At 39.8% G+C, this 22,127-nt stretch overlaps 3 protein-coding genes across 6 annotated transcripts in view; 1 reads left to right on the top strand and 2 right to left on the bottom strand.

Annotated features, from left to right (window-relative positions):
• syne1a (spectrin repeat containing, nuclear envelope 1a) overlaps positions 1-4,299 on the top strand; it is a 63,990-nt gene extending 59,691 nt beyond the window's left edge. For 3 of the 4 annotated variants that reach the window (XM_026341660.1, XM_026341659.1, XM_026341657.1), the window contains 4 exons: positions 177-440; positions 574-663; positions 1,210-1,268; positions 2,900-4,299. In XM_026341660.1, the coding sequence (XP_026197445.1) occupies positions 177-440; positions 574-663; positions 1,210-1,268; positions 2,900-3,176 (690 nt within the window). In that variant the 3' untranslated portion in view covers positions 3,177-4,299. The remainder of the gene's footprint in view (positions 1-176; positions 441-573; positions 664-1,209; positions 1,269-2,899) is intronic. The other variant, XM_026341658.1, reaches the window with a different exon arrangement.
• Positions 4,300-6,298: 1,999 nt separating this feature from the next.
• Positions 6,299-14,465, bottom strand: esr1 (estrogen receptor 1). The gene is made up of 9 exons (XM_026341418.1): positions 14,050-14,465; positions 12,949-13,163; positions 12,070-12,186; positions 11,182-11,369; positions 10,805-10,958; positions 9,464-9,602; positions 8,317-8,450; positions 7,534-7,717; positions 6,299-6,914 (listed from the first exon to the last, which is right to left on the bottom strand). The coding sequence occupies exons 1-9, from the start codon at positions 14,463-14,465 to the stop codon at positions 6,620-6,622; spliced, it is 1,842 nt and encodes a 613-aa protein (XP_026197203.1). The 3' UTR covers positions 6,299-6,619.
• Positions 14,466-17,012: 2,547 nt separating this feature from the next.
• Positions 17,013-20,614, bottom strand: armt1 (acidic residue methyltransferase 1). The gene is made up of 5 exons (XM_026341419.1): positions 20,377-20,614; positions 19,884-19,989; positions 19,544-19,785; positions 18,987-19,152; positions 17,013-18,663 (listed from the first exon to the last, which is right to left on the bottom strand). Exons 1-5 carry the CDS (start codon positions 20,433-20,435, stop codon positions 17,881-17,883), a joined length of 1,356 nt encoding a protein of 451 aa, XP_026197204.1. The 5' UTR covers positions 20,436-20,614; the 3' UTR covers positions 17,013-17,880.
• Positions 20,615-22,127: the final 1,513 nt, after the last annotated feature.

Here is a 22,127-nt window from a genome sequence, read left to right as displayed (position 1 = left end):
TGGAGAGGGCGTAGTAGTAGGGAGTAGTAATAGTTAATAATAGTAATAGCAAATTAAAATTTACAGTATTTTCATGTACTTGTACTACATCCATAAAAGTGAAGGAACGATATGCCATGTAAGAAATGTTTCATTGTAAAGACAAAGACAGCAGCACCTACTTTGTTTTCCTGCAGCAAATCAAGTGTGAGCTGCTCGACTCGCAGCAGAAGGTGTCGTCTCTTCAGGAACTGTCGGCTCAGCTGCTGGTCAACACTAAACCTCAGACGCTGCTGTTGCAGTCTCAGACCTCAGAGCAGGTCCGGGCTCAGGGCAGCGAGTGTTTGGAGGCACATGAGAAGGTTCATGTCATCTGGAACAGGCTGAGGCTGCTCCTGAGAGAGGTTAGCTCCGACCTGCAGGGGCTGGAGAGGAGACTGGAGGCCATGAATACACAGCAGGTCAGATGCTGAATACAGAGGGAAGGGGCTTCATGTAGCTTAATGTTGATGTCATGAAATCTTCCTCTTGATGAGTAGCAGTGTCATTTAGATGTAAATATTATAATGAGTGCTGTTTTTATTTACCTTTCAGGATTTCTTACCATTGCCTGTTGGCAAATCAGAATTCTGTGGTTCAGCTGCTCCTGTGTCACAGGTGACCGTCCAACCCCGCAAACGACTGGTAATGTTTCCCCTCATAATGCCCAGTAGGGGGCGCTAGCCTCTGTGCTCACTGTGACCCCACCTTCTTCCAGGTTGATATAAATGTGATCTCTTTTGCAAATGCTCTCCTAACATGTACATAAAGATAAGTTGCTCCTCCCCCTCCCCTTTTTTGAGATGCTTTTGCACCATGTTGATGCTAAAAATGTACAAGAAAACCTGGCTTTTCGTTTCACGTGATAAAACAGCCTAACTGAGATTATACACACCTGAAAAACCCATTTGAATTTTCACTGTAAATAGCATGAAACATATTTGACGATTAGTCTTCTGTAATGTGACTTTTCAGGATTTAGTCTTGAGAAGCCAGATTTCTTGGTTCTGAAAGTCAGTCACGTTCATGGATTACGTTGCTGCACTTGGGTTGTGGATTCTTCCTCTTGCGATGTTTTGGCTGTCCTTATGTCATTTGTTTTTTCTCTCATCTGAGGCTTTGTCTTAATTTGCCCTTGACTGATACATTTTTCCCTTTCTTTTACCCCCCCCTGCTCATTACATGGTACAGCCCCGAGCCAAAAGTAGTCAGGCCCATCCAGGACACCCTGAGAGCAGCCCACGCCACAGGTACCTATGGACTCTAGAAACACAGGATGACAATGGAACCAAAGCTGTGCTCAACTTGAACCTTGAACTTTCTTAATTCACTCATAAGAAACTCAATTGATCCGAGCCTTGAAAAACAGGCATTGGCATGAACAGATTTATTGGTTGCTGAAAACTGATCATCTTTATTTAGCATTTTTAAGAGTTTTCCTGAATCTGCGTTCCATGATCCTCCTCTATTCTAGAGATCAGCTCTTAAATGAGTGGGGAATCGCCTACTTCAGGCCGCTCCCTCTCTCCTTTAAATGTTTTATTTCACTGCTTCTCTTTGCCCTGTTGCTTTTTGATTGGCATCATGAAATATTGCCTTATCATAACCTTTGCTTCTCCTTGCTCAGACACACTTTCCTCACCCACTAGAGGGCATTATCTGAGCCCTAGTGACCCCTGCAGCTCTCTCTTCCTCAGCTGTTTTTCTTTTTCATATTTCCTTCCTGTTTCACTCTTTATAGTTTAAAGCAGGATGTGATGCTCTACCTCCTGCAGTTTTTCCTGCCTACTTCAACTCCCACTTTCTTTCCTCTTCCTTTCCAGACCTCGTAACTCACCCACCTCTGACTTTGTCATTTCTGATTGTACTTTCTATGATTTTAATTAATACCCAACAATAAAAAACACAGACCTAGTGAAGATTCAGCCAGAACTAACCATGACACTAGCATAGTAGCAGAAACAATGGCTAAAATCTGAACTTTCTTTTTCCCTGAGCATCTTCTAATAATCTAACAATAATAATCTACTGAGCCACAGAAATTGAAATCCAGCAAAACAGGAGGTGTTATCACATATGTAAACATCAGTGTGCACATGTTCTTGTGTACACAGTAATAGTATAATAAAATGCAGGTGGACTGAATGAAATTGGCTGCAGAGAGGGCGGCTGGAGGAGTTAGCATCAGCGAGGATGAGTCGCTGTAAGAACATGCTGTTCCTCCAGGACAGTCTTGGCTGTAACAGTGGAAATCTCCAGAGAGTCATTTGGCATTTCTCCTGATTCTGTCTGGAATGCGACATGGCATTGAACTCTCACATACACGGCTCTAAAGCCAGAGCTGAGGCAGAGCCGACTATCTACAAATGCTTGTGGTTGAACTTCTTTATTTTTTTTTTTAGGTGTTGGTGCCTGTTTTGTGTGTAGGCAGATCTACTATATAGGTGTCTCTGTTGTTGTGACTCTTTTGGTCCCTCTACCTGTCCAATCTGGGTGTGCTGCATCTTTTCTTTCCTTTCTGTTAAATGTTTGTTACGTTTTATTGTTTTCCCTAGATGTGGGTGAAGTACTTGCAAAAAACGTTTGTTTCCACCCAGTTAAATATGAATTAAATTTAGTCATATATATATATATATATATATATATATATATATATATATATATATTGTCTGAATACACTTTCCATTGATTATATTAACTTTCCACTTGCATGGTCAGAAGACAACATCCCAGAAACATTAGTAAAACTAAATGAAGCCAAAGAAAAAAGGCTTAAAGTTATTAAGGGTTTTAACAGATGTGATTTGCAAATACTGGTAAACTCTCTGTTTCTCTGTGTCTGTTCTCTGCTGTACTTAACTTTTGTTTACCTTGTGTTCAGCCGGAGCAGATCACCAGGCGCCGCTGGCTGCGTTTCCTCCCGTTCTGACCTTCCAGACGGCGTCTCCTCACCAACCTCCTCTTCCTCAAAGGGCCAGTCCTTCCTGCTCCGGGTCCTCAGGGCCGCACTCCCCGTCCATCTGCTGCTCCTGCTCCTCATCGGCCTGGCCTGCCTGGTGCCCATGACCGAGGAGGACTACAGCTGCCACCACGCCAACAACTTTGCCCGCTCCTTCCATCCCATGCTGCGCTACACCAAAGGGCCTCCGCCAATATGAAGAGCAGCTGAATATCTACCAACTGCTTTGCCAAGGACTCCATCGATACCTGTGAATGTTTCTGCTTCGCCCCAAGCCCTGAAGCAACAAACTCTTCCCCTGCTGGGGAACTACATGCATTATGAAGTGGTTCAGAGGTGATGACAATTTCTCTCACCAACATTGCACACCGACTCACCTGAAGTCACCTCAGCCCTTTAAAACCTGCTCTCCAGACTAAAAGGACCTTTGTCTGGAGACCCTCCTCCCCTAGTCCAAATATTTCACGTTGTTTTAACTTAAATGTGTATATTATTTTTAAGGTTTTTGAGGAAATATGAAACGAGTGAAAAACAAAGCACTATTTATATACTGTATATTGGGAGCCAAAGTCCACTATGCTTTTTGTCCATGATATTCAGTGCTGCTACTATTTATTTAATGTCCAATCAATTGTTAGTTTGTTAGTACTGATGAAGCTAAGCGCCACCTTGAATGTAGGGATGTTGTACCCATAAATTTTAGAGTGGACTTGTAGTTTAAGTAGCACTCAGTCAATCCTCACAGCTTTTTTTTTTCCATGAGACATTTGAAGAACAAACAAAACAGTGCACTAGCTTGGTGTTATTTGCTTGACATACATCAAAGGAACCTGCTTGAACTGAAGTGAAGTATGATATTGAAGCTCAAATCTAAACCCATAGCACTGACACGAGCACTGTCAAAGGTACTACACTGAAGCCGTCCAGCTAAGATGGCCGACTTCCTTCCCCAAAAGCCAAGGTTTATGTTCCTTTTTTTACTTTCAGTATTGAATCAACTGGGGGAAAATATGAAAAAGATGAACCCTCTTGTTTGATATTCAACTAATTTGTATATTATTGTTGAAATGCCTTCGAATACAGGCAGTTATTTTTTTAATCTTTATTTTTGAGCATGCACTTGAGAATCCACCGCTTTTAAGAAAGCCAAACAATCACTGGTAGTGTTTTAGTGGATGGCTATAATATGAAATAGTGTGCTTTGTAATAACTGCGAATATTCTGTGGCGATGAGAAAACTGAATCTGAAAAGAAAAAAAAAAAAGATGAAATATAAAAATTATTATTTATGTATGTACAGTTTGCTAATGACTTCTCTTTGCAAATAAAACATGACATATTTACTTCTGTGTTTTGTCGGACTTGATTTTAGGATGTGAATTCAGGAGAAAATGCTATGACAATACTTGAACAATTGATCCTTTTATTTATTTATTTTTTCCACAGTAAATAAACGTCAGTCCGGTTTCACTGGATTTACACGACAGCTAAAGTGGCTAAAGCCAATTTCTGACCTTAATTCATCACCTTATGTGATGTTTTATCATTTCTATCCTAGAAACATATAAATATTCACTGCCTGGAAGTTCAAGGCACCGGTAAACTGTTGGCTATTTTCCCAATATAATTAAAGTTTGTGTTTAGCTGCTGGTATGATGATGCTCAAGTTATTCCAATTACTTGTCATAATTGGAATAATGCACAAAATGTGTTCTACAATATCAAATAAGCAAATGTGGGTTTAGGACTTTAAGGCCTCCAGCCTTTTTTTTTTTATTATTTTTGCATGGATTCTGCAAATATTCAGCTAAAGCAGCACGATTACTTGTAAAGTAAAAAAAAAAAGAAAATCTAATTAAAAATCAAATCTAAGGCGGCATGAGAATTTGGTAATGAATCTGTTTCACGTATGTAAAGAGAACAGGAAGAAGTGGTCATACACTGACTGGGGTGAACAAACACAAATGATAAGGCGACTATGTCCTGGCATCTGGGAACGTGACATGTTACAGTAAATTAAACTAATTTTTGATTAAATAAAATTTTAAACAATTTTATAAATGATGATGATTGCAATACTTAACAGTGTATTACAAGAGAGCTCCTGATCAGATGTGTTTTTTTTACTTTACTATTTATTATATTAACACATTCCTTCTGTTTAAGCAAATATTAAATAATCGTGTGCAATTTTGGAGCTGTGTAAATCCAGCCAAACGTAACAGGAAAAAAAGATGATAGCAACTTGTTGTAGCTTTGACATGGGTAAAATGTTACAGACAAAAATCTGTGCATCATATCAGCTTGAAGTCCACTAGGGCTCAGTGCCTCAGATTCATTTTCTCTCTTTCTCTTACAGTCTCTTAGTCAAACACACAAAATTAAAGTAGTAATTCAGAAACAAAACATACCTAAAGCTGTGGATAGGGTGAAGTTACCCAACCAGTAAAGCTCGGCTTCCTTCATTATGTGATCGTTGCGCTTGGATTTGATGGTGCAATGTTTAACAATTCAATTCAAGTGATTAACATAAAGACATGTTCACAGCCACTGTTCATTTTAGAATTTCATCACTGAAATATGTTTTCCACAAATATATTTTTAGGTTTTATATATAAGTTTTAGGTTGCACGGTACGTGATGATTCAGGTGACTTATATTGTTCAAATTCAAATTTAAATATAAAATAGGATTTAACCAGTTTTATCGTAATGCAGTGCGTAATCATCCTTTCTCTGTAAAAAAATAGCCCCTTAAACTTAAGAGGAAGTGCACTTTGGTTGAGGCAAATAAGAAAAATTAGCTGCTCTTCATTTTAAATCATCGCTAACAGTGCGACAGTGTGTCCTAGTGTCTGCTGTAGTGTGGAGATCATAAGCTGGACTGTAAAGCTCACAGATATTATGAAAGGCAGCATAGAAGATTAACTGCATTTATAGTGGCAAGCAAAAGTATGTGAACCTTTTCAAATGTCATGGTTTTCTGCAATAATTTGTTGTAAAATGATCTGATCTTCATCTAAGTCAAGATTATTAGAGTATAATATAATGTATCTAAAGTAATAACACAAAAGAAAAATCTAATCTTTCATTTTTTAAATTAAGAACAACCATAAAAACCTCATAGTACGACTGGAAAAAGTTTTATTTTGTGCAGAACAAACTCAAAAAGTTAAAGTGGTCAAAGCAGCTCTAGTCCACACACTCAAAATAATTTTCTTCCAGATATGACAATACCAGACTCCTATTAGCTTTCTTTAAGGACTTTTTCCACTAGCAGTATGAGGTTTTTGTGATTCTCAATAAAAACATAATAGATCCACTCTTTGTGTTATTATTTTAGGTTCATTATATTTGTTAATACTCTTGACTTAAATGAAGATCAGATTATTTTACGACAAATTAATGACATTCCAAAAGGTTCACATACTTTTTCTCGCCACTGTAAGCTCAGACTGCAGTGAACTGAAGCAGTGTAGGAGGAAGTTCTCCCTAATCAGCTACTAGAAAAATGTGTCATTTATAAATAATTATGAAATGAAATGAATTCAGTACTGCTATGTATATTTCATTCCCAACCTCTTTCAATCTCTGCTACACACATAATGCACAAAAATGATTTCGACCTACAGACATTCCTTTCTCAAAGAATGTGGGTGCTGTCGGAGAGGGACCTTCCATACTGCAGGACACCAGTGGGGGCTCTGCTTGGGCCCTCGTGGGTGCCTCTAGTTCCAGAACTGGAGCCAGCTGAAGAGGATCCGCTGCCGTCATGGTGGGTTGTGGTGGAGGGAGGCTCTCTGTCAGCCTGGGACAAGGACTGAGTTGATTTGATGGGGCGGTGGAGGTGGTGAGCATCCAGCATCTCCAGCAGCAGGTCATACAGAGGCACTCTGTTCTTGCACTTCATGCTGTACAGATGCTCCATGCCTTTGTTGCTGCAGGGAGTATAAACAAAAGACAAAGTGATAATAAAGTGACTAGAAATTGATCAAATAATAAGTGACGCTGTCCACATCTGCTTGGCTTTACATTTCTATTGCTTAATTATTTATTACTGTTCATTTAAATTGAGAATATGAGAGGACAGGTTAGAGAAGATATTTTTTATCGGATAATAATAGAAAATTTAATATCCAGGACCTGCTACTTGTTTACTCTTGACATTGAAGGTATAACAGTAGTGGTGCATGACTCAAGACTCTAATAACTTTATTAATCCCAGTGGAAATTGCTTTGCCTTGTTACAGCTGCTCTCCAACTCAATACTTCTAGCAGTAAGAGGGCTGGGAGTTAGCCTTCCTGAAGAGTGACTGAAAGAGGGATTCAACACACAATTAAGAGTGCTTAGTTGAATACTAATTTAATGATTGAAGCTAAATTAACAACATTTACTGTACCGATTAGTTGATTGTGGACATAAATGAGAAAGTACAAGTAGTATAGTAGATAGATACAATCACTAATCACAATAACTAATCTTCCCAACAGGTGTTAAAGTGGTAAATAAAACACTAAATTAAAAGAAATTAACTTAATTTACTAATTTTATTTCACCTCATGTGTCGTATGTGGGACAGCAGGAGCAGCAGCTGGGCCTGCCGCCTCAACTGCTGCTGAACCGAGCATCCCGATTGGTTGATGTGGTGTACGAGAGCGTCCGTGATGGTGTCCAGCATCCTCTGCACTGCTACGCTGTTGTGTAGCGGCTCCATAGTCCCAGTGCAGAAAGAGAAGGCGCCTAATAGGACAAACATAAACTCACTGCAAATCCTTAATTTTGATGAACACTGAGGTTTTAGTGTGTTGTTCACCTCACACATATATATTCTCATGCACTTTGAGGCCTTTATGTGACAAAACAGATTCACGTTAAAACTGAGAGCAGAGAATTAATTGCACTATTGGCCACAAACTAATCAGTGATCAGTTCATTCGGCTCCAGCAGCTGTGTCAGTGGTGTCATCCCTCTGGTATTTCAGTTGACTCATATAGAATATCTCAATTTCCAGGACAAACATGGTCCTCCGAGCCGTCTCACGTTGTCATGGGAACGGTTATTGAGCATATTGATGGTACAGCCCTTTCCAGAACACTCTGTTCACCTAATGTGCCTGAGCAGCATTGAGAGCTACACCTCTGTGGGTGTAGTCTGACACTGTTCAATATTTACTCTTTGGAATAGAGAGGAAACACTATGACAAAGTGGAATCCATGTGAGCAAAAGTGTGTGGAATTTAAAAAAGATGCTGAGATTTATTAGAGAGCTGCTGTTTTTCTACTGCCCAGTGCCTTAGTTTCTCTGAAGATAGTGTGACGCAGTCACACAGGTTGCCTCACCGGAGTTGAGTAGGATGATCGCTTTCAGACAAACAAACTCCTCAGGTTTGACTTTGAGCACACGGAAGCGGGAAGTAGTGGCCAACAGCATGTCGAAGATCTCAGCCATGCCCTCGACACAGTTACCTTCGCTCCTAGAGGACAGAATGAAAGTTAACTGGAGGAATTCCTTATTCTTTAGTGTTTAATATTATGTAAATCATCAAGAATCAGGAGCACGGTGCATTTCACAGAAGCAAACCTTAAGTTCAGGTCTGCAGTGAACTGTCAGAGTAAAAAGGAGCCAACTAACTTTGCGACCATGAAAACAAAGTGGTCAGGTAAACAACTAATGGGCTGAATCACTGCTACACTCCACTTGTCAGCGTAGTTGAAAAGTGATGGAGAAATCGATCATACCCAGCGGTTGGATTGAAAGATAAACTTAGACAGCACGAGGCCAAGGGAATTCACCAACCCTGGCCCACAGCATTTTAGTCATCATGTCCAATTGGTGAGGACACTCATACCAGGACCAGGTTTTAGAGATAATGCTCTATAATACACTTCGGAATCAAATTGGACTATCAAGAACATCAGAAGGTAAAAGCTCTGTCTGTCTGCATGTCGTCTTCATCCTTCTCTGTGTCTCTACCTCTCTTTCTCTCTGATACTGTGCTTGGTCAGCTTGTTTACTTTGAACATACAGGGAGATAGAGGGAACAGTCTGTGCCTGCACATTGAAAACAGCCATGTCTCCCTGCATCTCTCTATTTTCTCATCTTTTCTGTTCATTATTTCGCTCTCTCCTTCACCTCCTTCCTTCATCGCTCTTCCTTTTCCATCTTTCTTTGCATTGAGGCTTTGATTAAATCTGGGCCCTGGTTGCCAGCTCAGAACTGTAATGATGGGAGGATATTTCAGGTTAGAGAGATGCTGCTCTCTTCTCCATGGGGTACATGTAATTAGTCTTTCACTCTTAAGGTGGATGTGTTGGAGTGGTGCACCGACTGACAAGGTGTGAAATGGAAAATCTACAATGCTGATGTATTACTCTTGAGATGCTAGTGAGAGTGAGAGGAGGACAGAAAAATATGAGTACAAAAAGTTGAGATATGAAAAAGTATCCAAGGTGCGTCTTACAGAGAAAACAAGTACTCTTCACTACCTGTCTAGTATGAGGTCCTGCGCAAAGATGAGTTTTCCAGGGCAGTGGATAGATCTCCAGATAAGCCCGATCATCAGCACCTCCAGCCATGAGCTCTCTAGCAGCTGCACCTGGTCATGAAGGGACAGCTGCAGGAAACCTAGAGAACCACACACAAAGTGCAAAACAGTGAGTTATTTGACATCCAGACTAAATCCAAACACAGAAAGATATCTGCTGTCCGGCTAGTGTTCTTATTATGGTGCTGATTATATGAAGTGGTGAATCTACACTACACATTAAAAGCCCCAAAGTTTGGTATCTAGCTAGATCCCACTATGAGAAATAAAAATACGCAGGTCAGTGTGTGGTGGGGAATGACTATTTAAATTAAATCATCTGCAATGTCTCTGCTTTCATAAGAAGCCTTATCACTGGTACTCAGCTGTATCAACTCCACCACCTCCACCCCCTCCGTACCCTGTTTGGACCCTTGCAATTAAAACTGTGTGCCTTTTGGCTTTTAGTGACGCACAAGGTTATAATACATCAAAATGAGGATTTATTCTCCTGGAGAGTGTAGTGTGTGTGTGTGTGTGTGTGTGTGTGTTTGTGCATGCAACAGCATGATGTGTGCTACACTGCATTTAGGCTCTATGGGGTGCCTGCAGATTGGCCAAACAATCCTCTGAAAAAGGTGATGACTGTAATTACCATCACGGTAATGGCTTCGCATTTGTGAGCGTGCATCTATGTGCGTCTCTGCAATAAACCAACAATCAAGGCCCACCACCTCTCTCGCACAGTACAGTGCATCTGTATATTTGTATAATGACACTGTTTGGAGGCTTCTGAAAATATCTCTTCATTTAGACTAGACACGTGATGTGTTGAAGATGTCATGGTGCTCCAGTAGACTTGCCCTCACCTATCTACCTGCTTGGCAAGTATTTCTGAATATCTTCCCACAGCAACAGGCATGAACCTACATCAGGCCAAATGTTTCAGTAGCTATGTACATTTCTAAACTGAGAAATTAAACTGGGGACTTTATGTTTCGTTTTCAGTGTAACTGTAACTGAACTCCGTTTGTTCAATAAAACAATACATTTTTGTTTTGAGTAAATATCATGCATGCATGAAAACAGTTTTCCTTTCATGAATCACTGCCAAACCTCAGTTTGGCCAGACTGCAGAGTAATTTGCAGAGTAAGTATGATGTGTTAGCTACTACTACTCATATAGGACATTTGTATGACAGACAAATGGGGCCTGATAGAAATACCAGTTATTAATTTTTGTGTGCGTGTTGTGATCTGATTATCACATCACTTATTGCCACGCTACTTAATCTTTTGCAACCTGGAAGCTTCTTGGCCCAAGCAATCATGTGGACCAGCTCCCTGTCAGCCATGTTGGTGAGCAGGCCCATCATGGTGACCTCAGTGTAGGGTCGGTTCAGCTTCTGACGGGAGCTCAGCACTGGGGGCTCAGCACCCTGGAGCAGGAGGAGCACCTGGAGAAGCAGCCGATACAAGTCACAGAGTTGGTGCATTCAACCAGAAAAAATAGAAAATGTTTGGCTTTAAATGAATGTGAAGTGACTACAAACATATCTCAACACCTGCTGGATAGTTTAGTTAGAGCCACTCAGGAGAACAGGTCTGTTTTTTGTAATTAAACAAATTTGCACTATAATAAAGTGTTTCAAAGGTCAACATTTCCAAAAAGATCAGCACCTGGTCAGGAGGCATGCCATCATCAGATGATTTTCCTCCTCCACAGGCGCCACTACTGCTGCTGTGTTTCCTCCCGTCCTGAGGAGTCGCTGTTCTGTGCTCCAGGTCCTTAGAGGCCTTGATTCTGTCACTAGTGCCAGTTCGTCGTTTGGTATGCCGCAAAACACGGCTGCGGTCTTTACGCACACCTAGAGGACACAGCAGGAGTTTAATACATAAGGACAAGCAGATACAAGTTAAAAGAGTCGCTCATTGATGCCCACAATATATCCCTCAACGGCAATCAAAAACTTAAAAAAACTGCATTCCTGCTTCTCCCCATATAATCCAGCAGCGCCCATAATCTGGTTCCTGAGTGATTCAAGAAGTATGATAACAAAAATGTGGGTGTGCTGAGCAGCAGTTGTACTCCTTAAGAGGAAATCATTTCAAGGTCATGTAAAGTTAGTCTCAAGCTTATCTGCATCCACCAGAATCCTCGTATGTGTGCCAATACTAACATGAAAACAATATATAGAAAAGCTAAGCTGAGCAAAAGAAAAACTAAATACAGAGAAATTATTAGACATTTTAAAAGAAACCAGTAAAACATGTGATAACAAAAAATAACAGAAAGAAAGAACAATTAATAAAACACAAAGACAAAGAACTCAAAACCAGGAACAGTAGTGGTATACCCCACAGGCAGAGAGAGAAAATGCTCTCATCAGAGGAAGCCAGTATTAGTGTATTGTTTTCTATGTGTCGGCACATATATATTATATTTTTAACAATCCACTTAAGTGAGTTGATTTTACATGCAGCACCCATATTTTAAAAAACAGGTCTTGGAAAATATGGAAAAGTATTTTATTTATTTATTCTTTTTTGGCGAGTGTTTCTACCCACCTCCTTTCATCATGCCCACTTCGTAACACTTCCTAAGACGACAGGCCTGGCAGCTCTTCCTCCGATTCCTGTCTATAGTGCACTGATTGGTTGCTGGGCACATATAGTCATTGTGACCTGGGATGGGAAAAAAATCTATTACTTCAAGCCCAAGTGTTCAGTTCAGATTTAGGTTATTTAGCAGCCAGGAACACTCCATTCACACTTTCAATGAAACTGAGATGGAGAAAAATTAAATGTGGCATCTTGTCTTTGTCACTGTTATGAAGACTGTTCTTTGCGGCCAGTCTTCCACTGCAAGTGTTCGCATCAATGTGCTGCCGAAGCAACATATCTCAAACATGTGAAAGGCAGTCACGTTATATTATAATATAATATTATTAAAATATTTGCTGCACCCATTATTTAGCACATGATGACAGTTTGGCATATATTCCCTCTTTCCCTCCTTTTTTTTTGACTGTGATCAAACTCCAGTGTGTTATTTCTTTTAAACAGTAAGCAGTTAATAAACTGATTCATTATCCTTTCACATCCAAATTAAAATTCTCTCTGTAATGCACATTCTTCAGATTCCCCCAAATGGTATTTTGTTCAGTGACAGGCCACCTCTATTCCTTTATTTCTTTCTATATGAATAGAAAGTATGTACAAATTCAGTTATTATATTTACAATAGTTTTATTTCATATAGATATAATGTTTTTTTTAACAGAGTAAGATTTTTGTATAAGTTATTACAATTATTCTGTAGAGTTTTAGGAATGCTGGATAATTCTTAAAAAAATCATTTTAATTAGAACAAAATACTTGTCCTTAACAAACATTTTGAGATTCACAAGCAACAGGCACAAAAAGCAGAAGCAAACAATCTAAATACCCTGGATGCTCCTTTTGAAGAAGGCCTTGCAGCCCTCACATGACCACACCCCATAGTGGTACCCGGAGGCATAGTCACTGCACACGGCACAAAAACGTGTCTCCTTCGCCATCTCAAAACCCCTAGCCCCAGGTCCAGCCCCCGACTCCCCCACAGTGTATGATTCGTCAGTGGTGCCACACTGGTCCTCTCTGGATACCAGCTGTTGACTGGACCTGCCACAGGGCATGGATATCAGCTCAGTGAAATGATCACACATATTCACCTGATGATTGAATATTCTCATAAAGTTAATGACATTAAAGTAGGAAACAGATTAAATAGTATTAACAAAAGTTATACAGCCATAAAAAATGCCTTCTCCAAAAAGGCTAGAGCCAGTAGCTACAGGAATATACAACAACTGTGAAACTGACCACACTATCTTTAATTAGACAGTAGCTGGGACAAGGTGGTAGCATTATTTTAGTACCATTTTCCACCTGAGCCAGGAAACAATCTGTACTTCTGTTGTTTTTACGTATTGTTCCTTTCTCAAGGTCCTCGACAAAGTCCTTAATCTCTGGGTTTAGAAACCAGGGAAAGGCCTGATCCTTTCTATACAGATAATGGCAATGTTTTGAATAAAGCATGATATTAAATAAAAAACAATGTAGTTATATAACTATGTTTTGTTAGTAACTACATTTTGAGGACTGAACAGAATGACAGTGCCACCAATATTTGCCACTCAATAGGAAATACAAGATAGTTTTTCATAGAATAAAGTAAAATAAAAATAAAAAGTATTTGTTTTCCTTTTGAAGACACAATGAAACAAGCTTTACTGAGAAACATCTCAGAATGATTTACCATATCGGTTACACAATCGCCAAACTACAGCACAAACAAAACTGACCTAAGAACCATATTCAGTCACTGGAGGTGACATCCCTAACAAATTACTTATCCTCCATTGACATTCATGACTAAATTTAGAAGTAATGTCTACAAATACTGCACTTAGTGGATAAAAAAGTCAGTCACCTTTTGATTCACTTAACAAATCAAACTTTTTCTCTAACCACAAAACACACAAACAAACAAAAGTTATTTGCTCACCTGTAGATGGGTGTTGCGGTGGTCTCCAGATAATGTTGACTGGGCGGGTGCATAAAGGGGCTGAGTCGAGTGCTGGAGGGCACAAACACAAGAGGACTGGTAGACCCACTGCCTAGAGACTGAAGGCTGCCATTAGATGGTGGTCCGTGGGTGTCCAGAGCAGCAGAGTAGTAGCCAGTAGTGGAGTGGCTGTAGAGAGGAGTCGGGGCAGGGGTGGGGGTAGCATAGTCGTATGTCCCTTCCAGGAAGTCCACAGTGGCTACCCCGCCAGACCCCCTGTTCTCTTCAGGGTACATGTCACTGAGGGGGGCATGCAGCGGAGGCGAGAGGCGCGGTGGGGAGAGGGTCTCCAGTTCTGTGAAGGCTGGGCTGATCCTGGATCTGAGTGCTGGTCTGCAAGGCTGCCTGAGCAACATCACAGCACAACAGCACTGATAAGCAACATGATTTAGACTTAGACTCTCCCATTTGCTGGGAGGGGGGAGTGTAGACGAATGCTTTTCACCCTCTCTCTTTATGCTTTCCTCACTCAGTCTCTCTCTTATGTTTCCCAATAAAGCCTGTCAGACAGCGTTGAGGGTTCACTGTTCTTCCAGTCCTTTTCCCCTTATCTGTCTTAAGCTTCGGCCTACAATGATTCTTGAGAAAAAAAAAGCTTCCAAAAAGACTCCTTCCGATTTTATTGTTACCAGAGCCTCTCTCTTTTTCTACTATGTCTTACTAACATATTCAAGGGAGTGAAAGAACGATAGAGTGAGATAGACAGAACTATTTCCCCATGCTCCTTTAAAACACTTAAAATTGTTCTTTACCCACTTCACCTTGAAAAGCTTTTATTGCTTGTATCTGATATCTAGAGAAAAGAAACGTAAACTCTTGCTGTCATTGATTCAGCTGTTACTCAAAATGATGCACGACCAATCTATTTGTAGCCAAAGTAGAGACTCTGAGACATTACAGTGAATTAAATCACTGTGAACGTAAACACTAGGAAAAGGCTTCACTGCTACAATGAGGGCTAAAAGAAAGTCAAATTCTACCATGATACATACTCACCTCTTATACATTAATCCTCATATGAGCTGAGCAACACTGACTGTCTCGCTCCCTCTCTGCTTGACTCATCTCTCTGACTCTCAAGACATCTAGCTAGGCTCACTGAACACAACGGCAAGAGCAGAAAGGTTAAAAAAAAAAAAAAAAGGATAAACAAATTATAGCTGAAGCCGAATCAATAACCAGGTTTGTTTGAGTGCCAGGTCACCATAACACCGCAAATATAGCAGGAGGTCAAATCTCATTCTAGCTGCCAATAATTACACAATCAATCCTACTAAAGGGGATTGATGGTTATTTTAATTAGATGCAGCATAAGTTAAATTCTATGTTTAAATAAACAAAGAATTACAAAAAAAAGTGACAAATGATTTAGGATCTAATTATGGATGGGTCAAATCAGGGGGTAAATAAACCACTATATCGAAACAAATCAAAGCAAAGGGCAGATCATTTATGCAAATAAAGATTTAAGGGAATCAATCTGTTGATGTTTGAAGCACAGACGTTCCAGTCTTCTGATTTACAGGGATTCTTTTGGTCCTTTGCATGTTCTGGAAAAAGGAGGGAGTCAAAAAATAAAAACTAAAAAGCAAAAAATGGAACGACTTCAAAAACGATCAAATGCATGATTATTTTCACATGTTCATAGTATGTCTTAAATGTAATCAGTCACAAAACATCTCATCATCTAGAAATAATACACATTTAGTGCAGATAGATAAAATTAATTTCAGATTACAACCTAAATATCTGATCAAATTAAAAATGTGATTTTTGTTTATTAAAAAAATATTCATTCCATGAGACGCACTGAAAGAAACAGATAAAAATAACCACAAGCAAAAACCAACACAGAGGAAAAGCTGAACATTTGGCACAGAGCCTTAATTCTCCATTCTCTGTGCAACATCTTTCCCGAGTAAACAGCCCAATTTTCAGGACATGTCAGGTCAAGTGGAAAACAAGTAGTCCTGATGATGATATATATTTTTTGCATTTCCCCTGTAATAAAATGAAGACACTGTTACATTAAAAAAAAAAAAAACCTGCAAAATGAAGGATAACAAATGAACCAGCTAAAATCACCCAAGTGACAGAATGATTTGGATGAGATAAAATGCTTCTTGCAGTAATTGACTTCATTTTCATAACACATCGCATTCACAAAGCATGTCAGCAGCTTAAATGATGCCATCGAGTTTTCCCAGCTCATCCAGCATTTTAATACACATGCTGCTATATTTTCAGCAGCAACATTTAGGTGTTCTAGGTCTAACCTGACCTTGTGTTTATGAAAGGTCAATAGGTGATCAACTAATTTGAAACCGTCATGTAAAATGTCATATTTAAGATACACATTTGAGATATTTAAGGATTAGAGGTCCGCAGATGCATTTCTCATTTCTTTGTGAAGGGCTTCACAACATGTAACTGCAAATGCGTGTGAATTAATTTGTTGCTGCACTTGAGTTAATGCTGATTGACAGTTGTTAAGATCACTCACTGGCCTTCATTAGGTACACATGTACAAACAATGCAATCCACCAGAGCCACAACTCAGCCCAACATTAAAAACACCCGTTAATATAATGCACTCCAGTACAACCCAACCAGTCACTATTACCTCAATAATAAACACAGCAGAATCAGCTTTTTTACAGAATTATATTATATTATATTATTATATTATATTATAGTCACTTGTAAAAGTATGACGGAGCTGCTGTTTATGACTGTGTTGTAGATGTGTTCCCAGTAAAATGGTCAGTGAGTGTATACACACAGATAAAAATGTGTTGTCATGATAGTTATTCATGAGAAAATAATACTGCCAAAGACAGAAAGTATTATTATCTACATCACCCTTTCTCATGCTTGTGAAGAATGAGGGTCTGGAAAAGAAGACCAGTCACTACAGTTCTTTATTAAATCAAACCCAATTATAAAAGTGTCAGAATTTTTCACAAGGGTACTGGGAGAACATAGTTAACATTACTGTGAAGTACTGAAATTGGCTATGGGGATTTAGATTACTTAACAATGTGCACAACAATATTTATCCATGCAGATACAGAGGTCTGGGTTGCCATTTCAGAACAAGCAGGCCATCACTGTTGTTTCATTGCCCCAATAACAGCCTATCAACTTTGCAAACACTTACCAAATGCCTTGAGTGAACTTGCATACCTGTCTGCAAGTTTTGATGCATGCATATCACTAATGCTGAGCCGATTAAAGATGAAAATACCTACACAGTATATTACATTTATCACTCTCTTCATTTGCATGCAAAAACTGAATTTTGGTTGCTATGGGACAGATTTTGAAAGCCCAACTCTTCTTTAATTTCAACCCAGTAACTGTTAATAGCATCTACATTAACCTGTAAACATCATGACCTAATATACTGTAGATAACACATGAGCTATTTGCAATAAAAAAGAAACTTGACAAAGCTGATTGAATCTGACTTGCCAATGTAAACAGTTGTGTTCAAATTATGGGGGAACACTTAAATATAAAAGTGCTAACATTTTTGGAATTAAATTATATAAATCAGTAGTGAAAATATAGAATTAATAACTGTCATAATCCATTTCTTTATTAAACATGAAGTGCTAAGTGACGAGGAATAAAGCCACTGTTTAGTAACCTCGTTTAACTTTATGGCCTTATGGGGTTTTATGGCTTAAAAGGTAACTGCTGCTTATGGTACTCTTTAATGTAATGTTCTTACGTATCCATGTTTTCCCAGTGTGATCCTGTGGTCAATTACTGTTCAGACTCTGGGGTGTAGAACTGAATGACAGCATACTTGCCACAGGTCATCCAGTCTGGATCTTGTGAAGCAAGCTTCTCTGCCTGGCCTGGCTGCAGACCAACCTGAACATTGGCTTTGAGAGTTCTCAGGCTACACAGTGGTGCAGGCGCAAAACCTCGCAGTGCAGTATCAAAGCCCACTGTGTGATCCCAGTCCCTGTCTCCAGTCAGCTTCCTGTAATTAAGATCACCTTTAAAGAGCACCAGGTCTGCCCCTTGCAGGGTTGCATACAGGTCTGGAGCATCAGCTGCCATATCAGAGAACTCATGAGGCTGTGTCCAGAAAGGATGATCATGATAGCACCACACACCCTCCTTCAGGTAGCCTTGCCACTTCACACCACTTTTAGACATCCACATGTGATTGGCTGCCAGGGTCTGTCGGATGGTCCACTGAAAATCATTAGCTGTGACATCAGAGACAAACCATGGGAAGGATTTGCCATGGAAATGGATTTCGTTTGCGAGGCCAGAAGAAACCAGGAAATCTGCTAAGACCAAGTCAGTGACTAACTCAAAGCCAGCGTTGTCTAGTACCATGTCCACTCTGACTGGGGTGGCTTTCCCTGACTGTCCTGGCCTCTGGGCAGAAAGAAGAGTTGACCATACCATGTTTGAGTCATCCACCAAAATGAAGGGTTGCAAGCTGTTGAGGGAATCTAATGGACTGGTCTTCTGTGAGTTATCTTGGCCAGCAGAGATAGACAGATCACATTTGTTCCCCCATAGAGAAACCTGTGAAGAACATATACATGAAACCCCAACAGTCAGTGTATGCCAGATTTTTATATCGGTAGTAAATAATTAGTATATTATAGTATAGCATATTAGTAGTAAGTAGTAAGTACTTAATGCCCCTTGACTATAGCTGTAAGGCACTAGAGATTTTTACTTTTCAGCCACTGGAAATCCCAGATATATATAATATATATATATATATATATATATATATATATATTATATATATCATATACTGTACATATCATATGAGTATATATCATCAATAAAAAATGTTTCACATGGCTGCAAAGTGTTAAAACAATAGTAAAGATACTAACCAGCAGCAATTTGATGAAATGCTCAAATATTTGATTCCTAGACAGCTCTTTAATGCACTTTTTTACACCTTCCACGTATGTACACAAAGCCATCACAGCTTTCTGAGACTCAAAAAAGCTCTGAGTCTTTCCTTCGTTAAAGACATCGTAGTCACTGATAGGAGGACTGCAATATACAAAAAAAAAAAAAAAAAGAATTAGAACGGGAAGACAACCAAAACATCATATAAAGAAACAAGAAAAGCTTTATTTCTTTCTCCTAATGCTTTGCAATATATCAATACTTTTATTATTATTCAAATATGATCAATTTCTTGATTAGTCTCTATGTAAAATAGAAATAAAATTTGCAGTCTGAGGTAACAGCATAAAGCAATTACTGTGACAGAGCTAAAGCAGAAAATGACCAATTTCTTTGTGGCGGCAACTAGCATCTACAATACTATGAAAGTTATGACTATGTACTATGATTCTGCAGGACAAGTGACAAATTTATTTATGCTCAATTGAATTAATAATTCATAATATCATAATCCAAAAATCTGAATGCTTCTTACTTGAGCCAGAGAGCTTCTTGTATCTTGCGGTACATGTAGCACTCCACATAAAGCCACGGAGACTTGAACCAGCTGACAGACTCCTGGTCCCCTTGCAGAATCTGTTGTCTCTGCAGGTACTGGTTCCAAGACTGTGTGTCTTGCAGGCCGTCTGTCAGTGCTAGAACTGGCTTATCAGTTTGCAACTCGTTCCTCAGTTTAGACAGCAAAGATATTGTTTGCTTCTCCGCCTCGATACCTTTCTGTATTTAAGTTTGGATGAAACACAAACCAAAGCTGTGTTAAATTCCGCATTCCACTTTAGAAAAACAGCTCCAATTGAGTCAACAACAATCCTTACCTCTCCATATTCTTCAAAAAACTTGTTTTTGTTGCGATGTATTGTGTCAATAACTTTAGTCAGAATGGTTGGCAATCTGTCTTTCACCGTAAAGTATGCAAAAGACCTGCAAAGAAACCAAGCAGCCATGAATGAACCCTCCTGGATCTGTACCTTAGCAGGTATGAGTACTGCACTAATAAGCTAGTCAGCTAAGTAGATAGTTAGCCGATGATTTACAGACATTCTGACTGCATAAAGGCTACTTACAAGTATCACTAACCACTGAGAGCATTAATTATCTTTTAGTTATCTGAGTCAATGCATTATAACCACTCACATACCTACACGGAGTAAGCGTTATTACCCAAATGAAGCATTTCTGTTAGCACTGGGCTAACGCTACAGCTGGTTGGGACACGACTAAATGTTAGGCTGCTGTTTTAATACACCGGTGCAGTTACCAGCAACATTTAGGAGAATAACAAAGTAAATGAGCGAGCTGTCAACATACCCAACCACTCCAGCAGACAGTGAAGGAGCAACTCCGGTCACACTTGGATCAGCCGCCATGATTCCAGCAGTGAGAGACGGTTCAAATCAGAACTTTATCGATCAAGTTTCCAGGACAATGACAAAAGTTAGACTGAGGCTTCAACTCGACCTGTAGCGTTTATTGATCTGTATAAATGACACAGCAGAGATTGCCACAAGTTTAACTTCCTCTGCCTTTGGTAACAAATATTTTACATGTTTACATTTATTTCTTGGATGCCTAGACTTTGGTTTGATTTAGTTTACGATGCCACCATCTAGCGGTACAAGTGTAAACTGCACTGTAGACAAGTTTTGTGTCCTTATTTCCGTGCGTGTCGTTACCAAGAATAACTCAACAATGCTACACGGTGCTTTCTTTAATTCCTTGATGCTCTCTTCTTGAGCCACATGTCAGCTTTCAGGCTCCGCAGTATATTCTTTATGGCCGCTTTGCGCATTGTTTTCTGCTGCTGCTGCTGCTGCAGCATCCCGAGCATCCCCTGTTGTTCGGGGCAACGGTTGTCATGGAGACACCGATTCGCCCTATCACAAAAGGACAGAATTCGAACCCCCTAGGCTTTTGGCGGGAAAGGAGGGAGGGGGTCGAGCATGATCCTGTTGAGAAAATCCAGCAGAGACTCAAACCAGGAAGGGAAAGTGGTCTAGAGATACTAACATATACTTTAAATCAGTTTGACTACAGGTGTAAAATAGCTAGTAGCGACCTTTGGTGAGGCGCAACAAGGATTACTTCCTAATAAATCTGTCTGCAGTATATTATTTTATTTATAAAAAGGACTGGGTCTGACTATTTAGCTCCAAACCCGTCAGTCAAGATTTATTTTTTTTGCTTTTCATTTTTCATTTCATTATAAAAGCCTTTAAATACAAGGTTAAACTCGGCGTCGCTTCAAGTTGGCCCATCTCACCTTTGCGTCGCTCTTTATTATTTATACAAAAGCAAAATAAAAAATAGGTTTCTATTCTGTTAGGCTGGTTGTAATGGTGACTATTAGGCTTGTAAGATAAGCATATGAATTCATTTTCATTCCGGCGGCGGTGTTTTGTCCTCTCTCCCTCCCTCAGATCAGTCTCTATGGGAACACGGTGGGCCGTTGTCAGGATGTGAGGTCCTTGGGAGTGGGAGTCCAGCTGCGTCCACCTCCGGTGTTCATCCACCGCCGGCCACCCATCCCCCAGCCGGGCCCCAGCTTGGCCGGATCTGTTTTTCTAAACCAAGAGAGGAGTGACTCACCAGTCCGGCTTTAAAACAGGCCATGCACGATGGGGAAGGCGGCGGTTAACGTGTAAGGCCCTGTTTAAACAGGTGTTTCAGCTCACCACACAGCAGGCCTGCTGGAAATACTGTGCTGTGAGAAGTCGCTTGTAATTGTGCAATAACGCAGGTTTGTCCCTATCAAACGCTGTACGTCTGAACTTTTACTGCAATGTCAAGCAGACTGTTTGTTTTAGTAACTGCAGAAAAAAATAGCAGAAATCAGTGTAGAGAAAAGTCTGATATGCATCTATTCTAAGAAACTACTCTAAGAAAATAAAAGATAAATTATTATCTGTTTATTTTTTACCATCTACTGTTCCAGTGGTCTCGGTCCACTTGTTTGTTAAACAGTTTGTACCCCTGTAGGTCTTAATTTGTATTTGCTCATTAGTTTCTGTAGATGTGTGGACAGGATTAGGTCTCTGATGTTTGCTGACTTTAGCTAAGGT

The sequence above is a fragment of the Anabas testudineus genome, chromosome 24, assembly GCF_900324465.2.
Source record: "Anabas testudineus chromosome 24, fAnaTes1.2, whole genome shotgun sequence".
Classification (NCBI taxonomy): Eukaryota; Metazoa; Chordata; class Actinopteri; order Anabantiformes; family Anabantidae; genus Anabas; species Anabas testudineus.
Note: the sequence above shows the minus strand (reverse complement) of the source record. Positions and strands in the feature narration are given on the sequence as shown.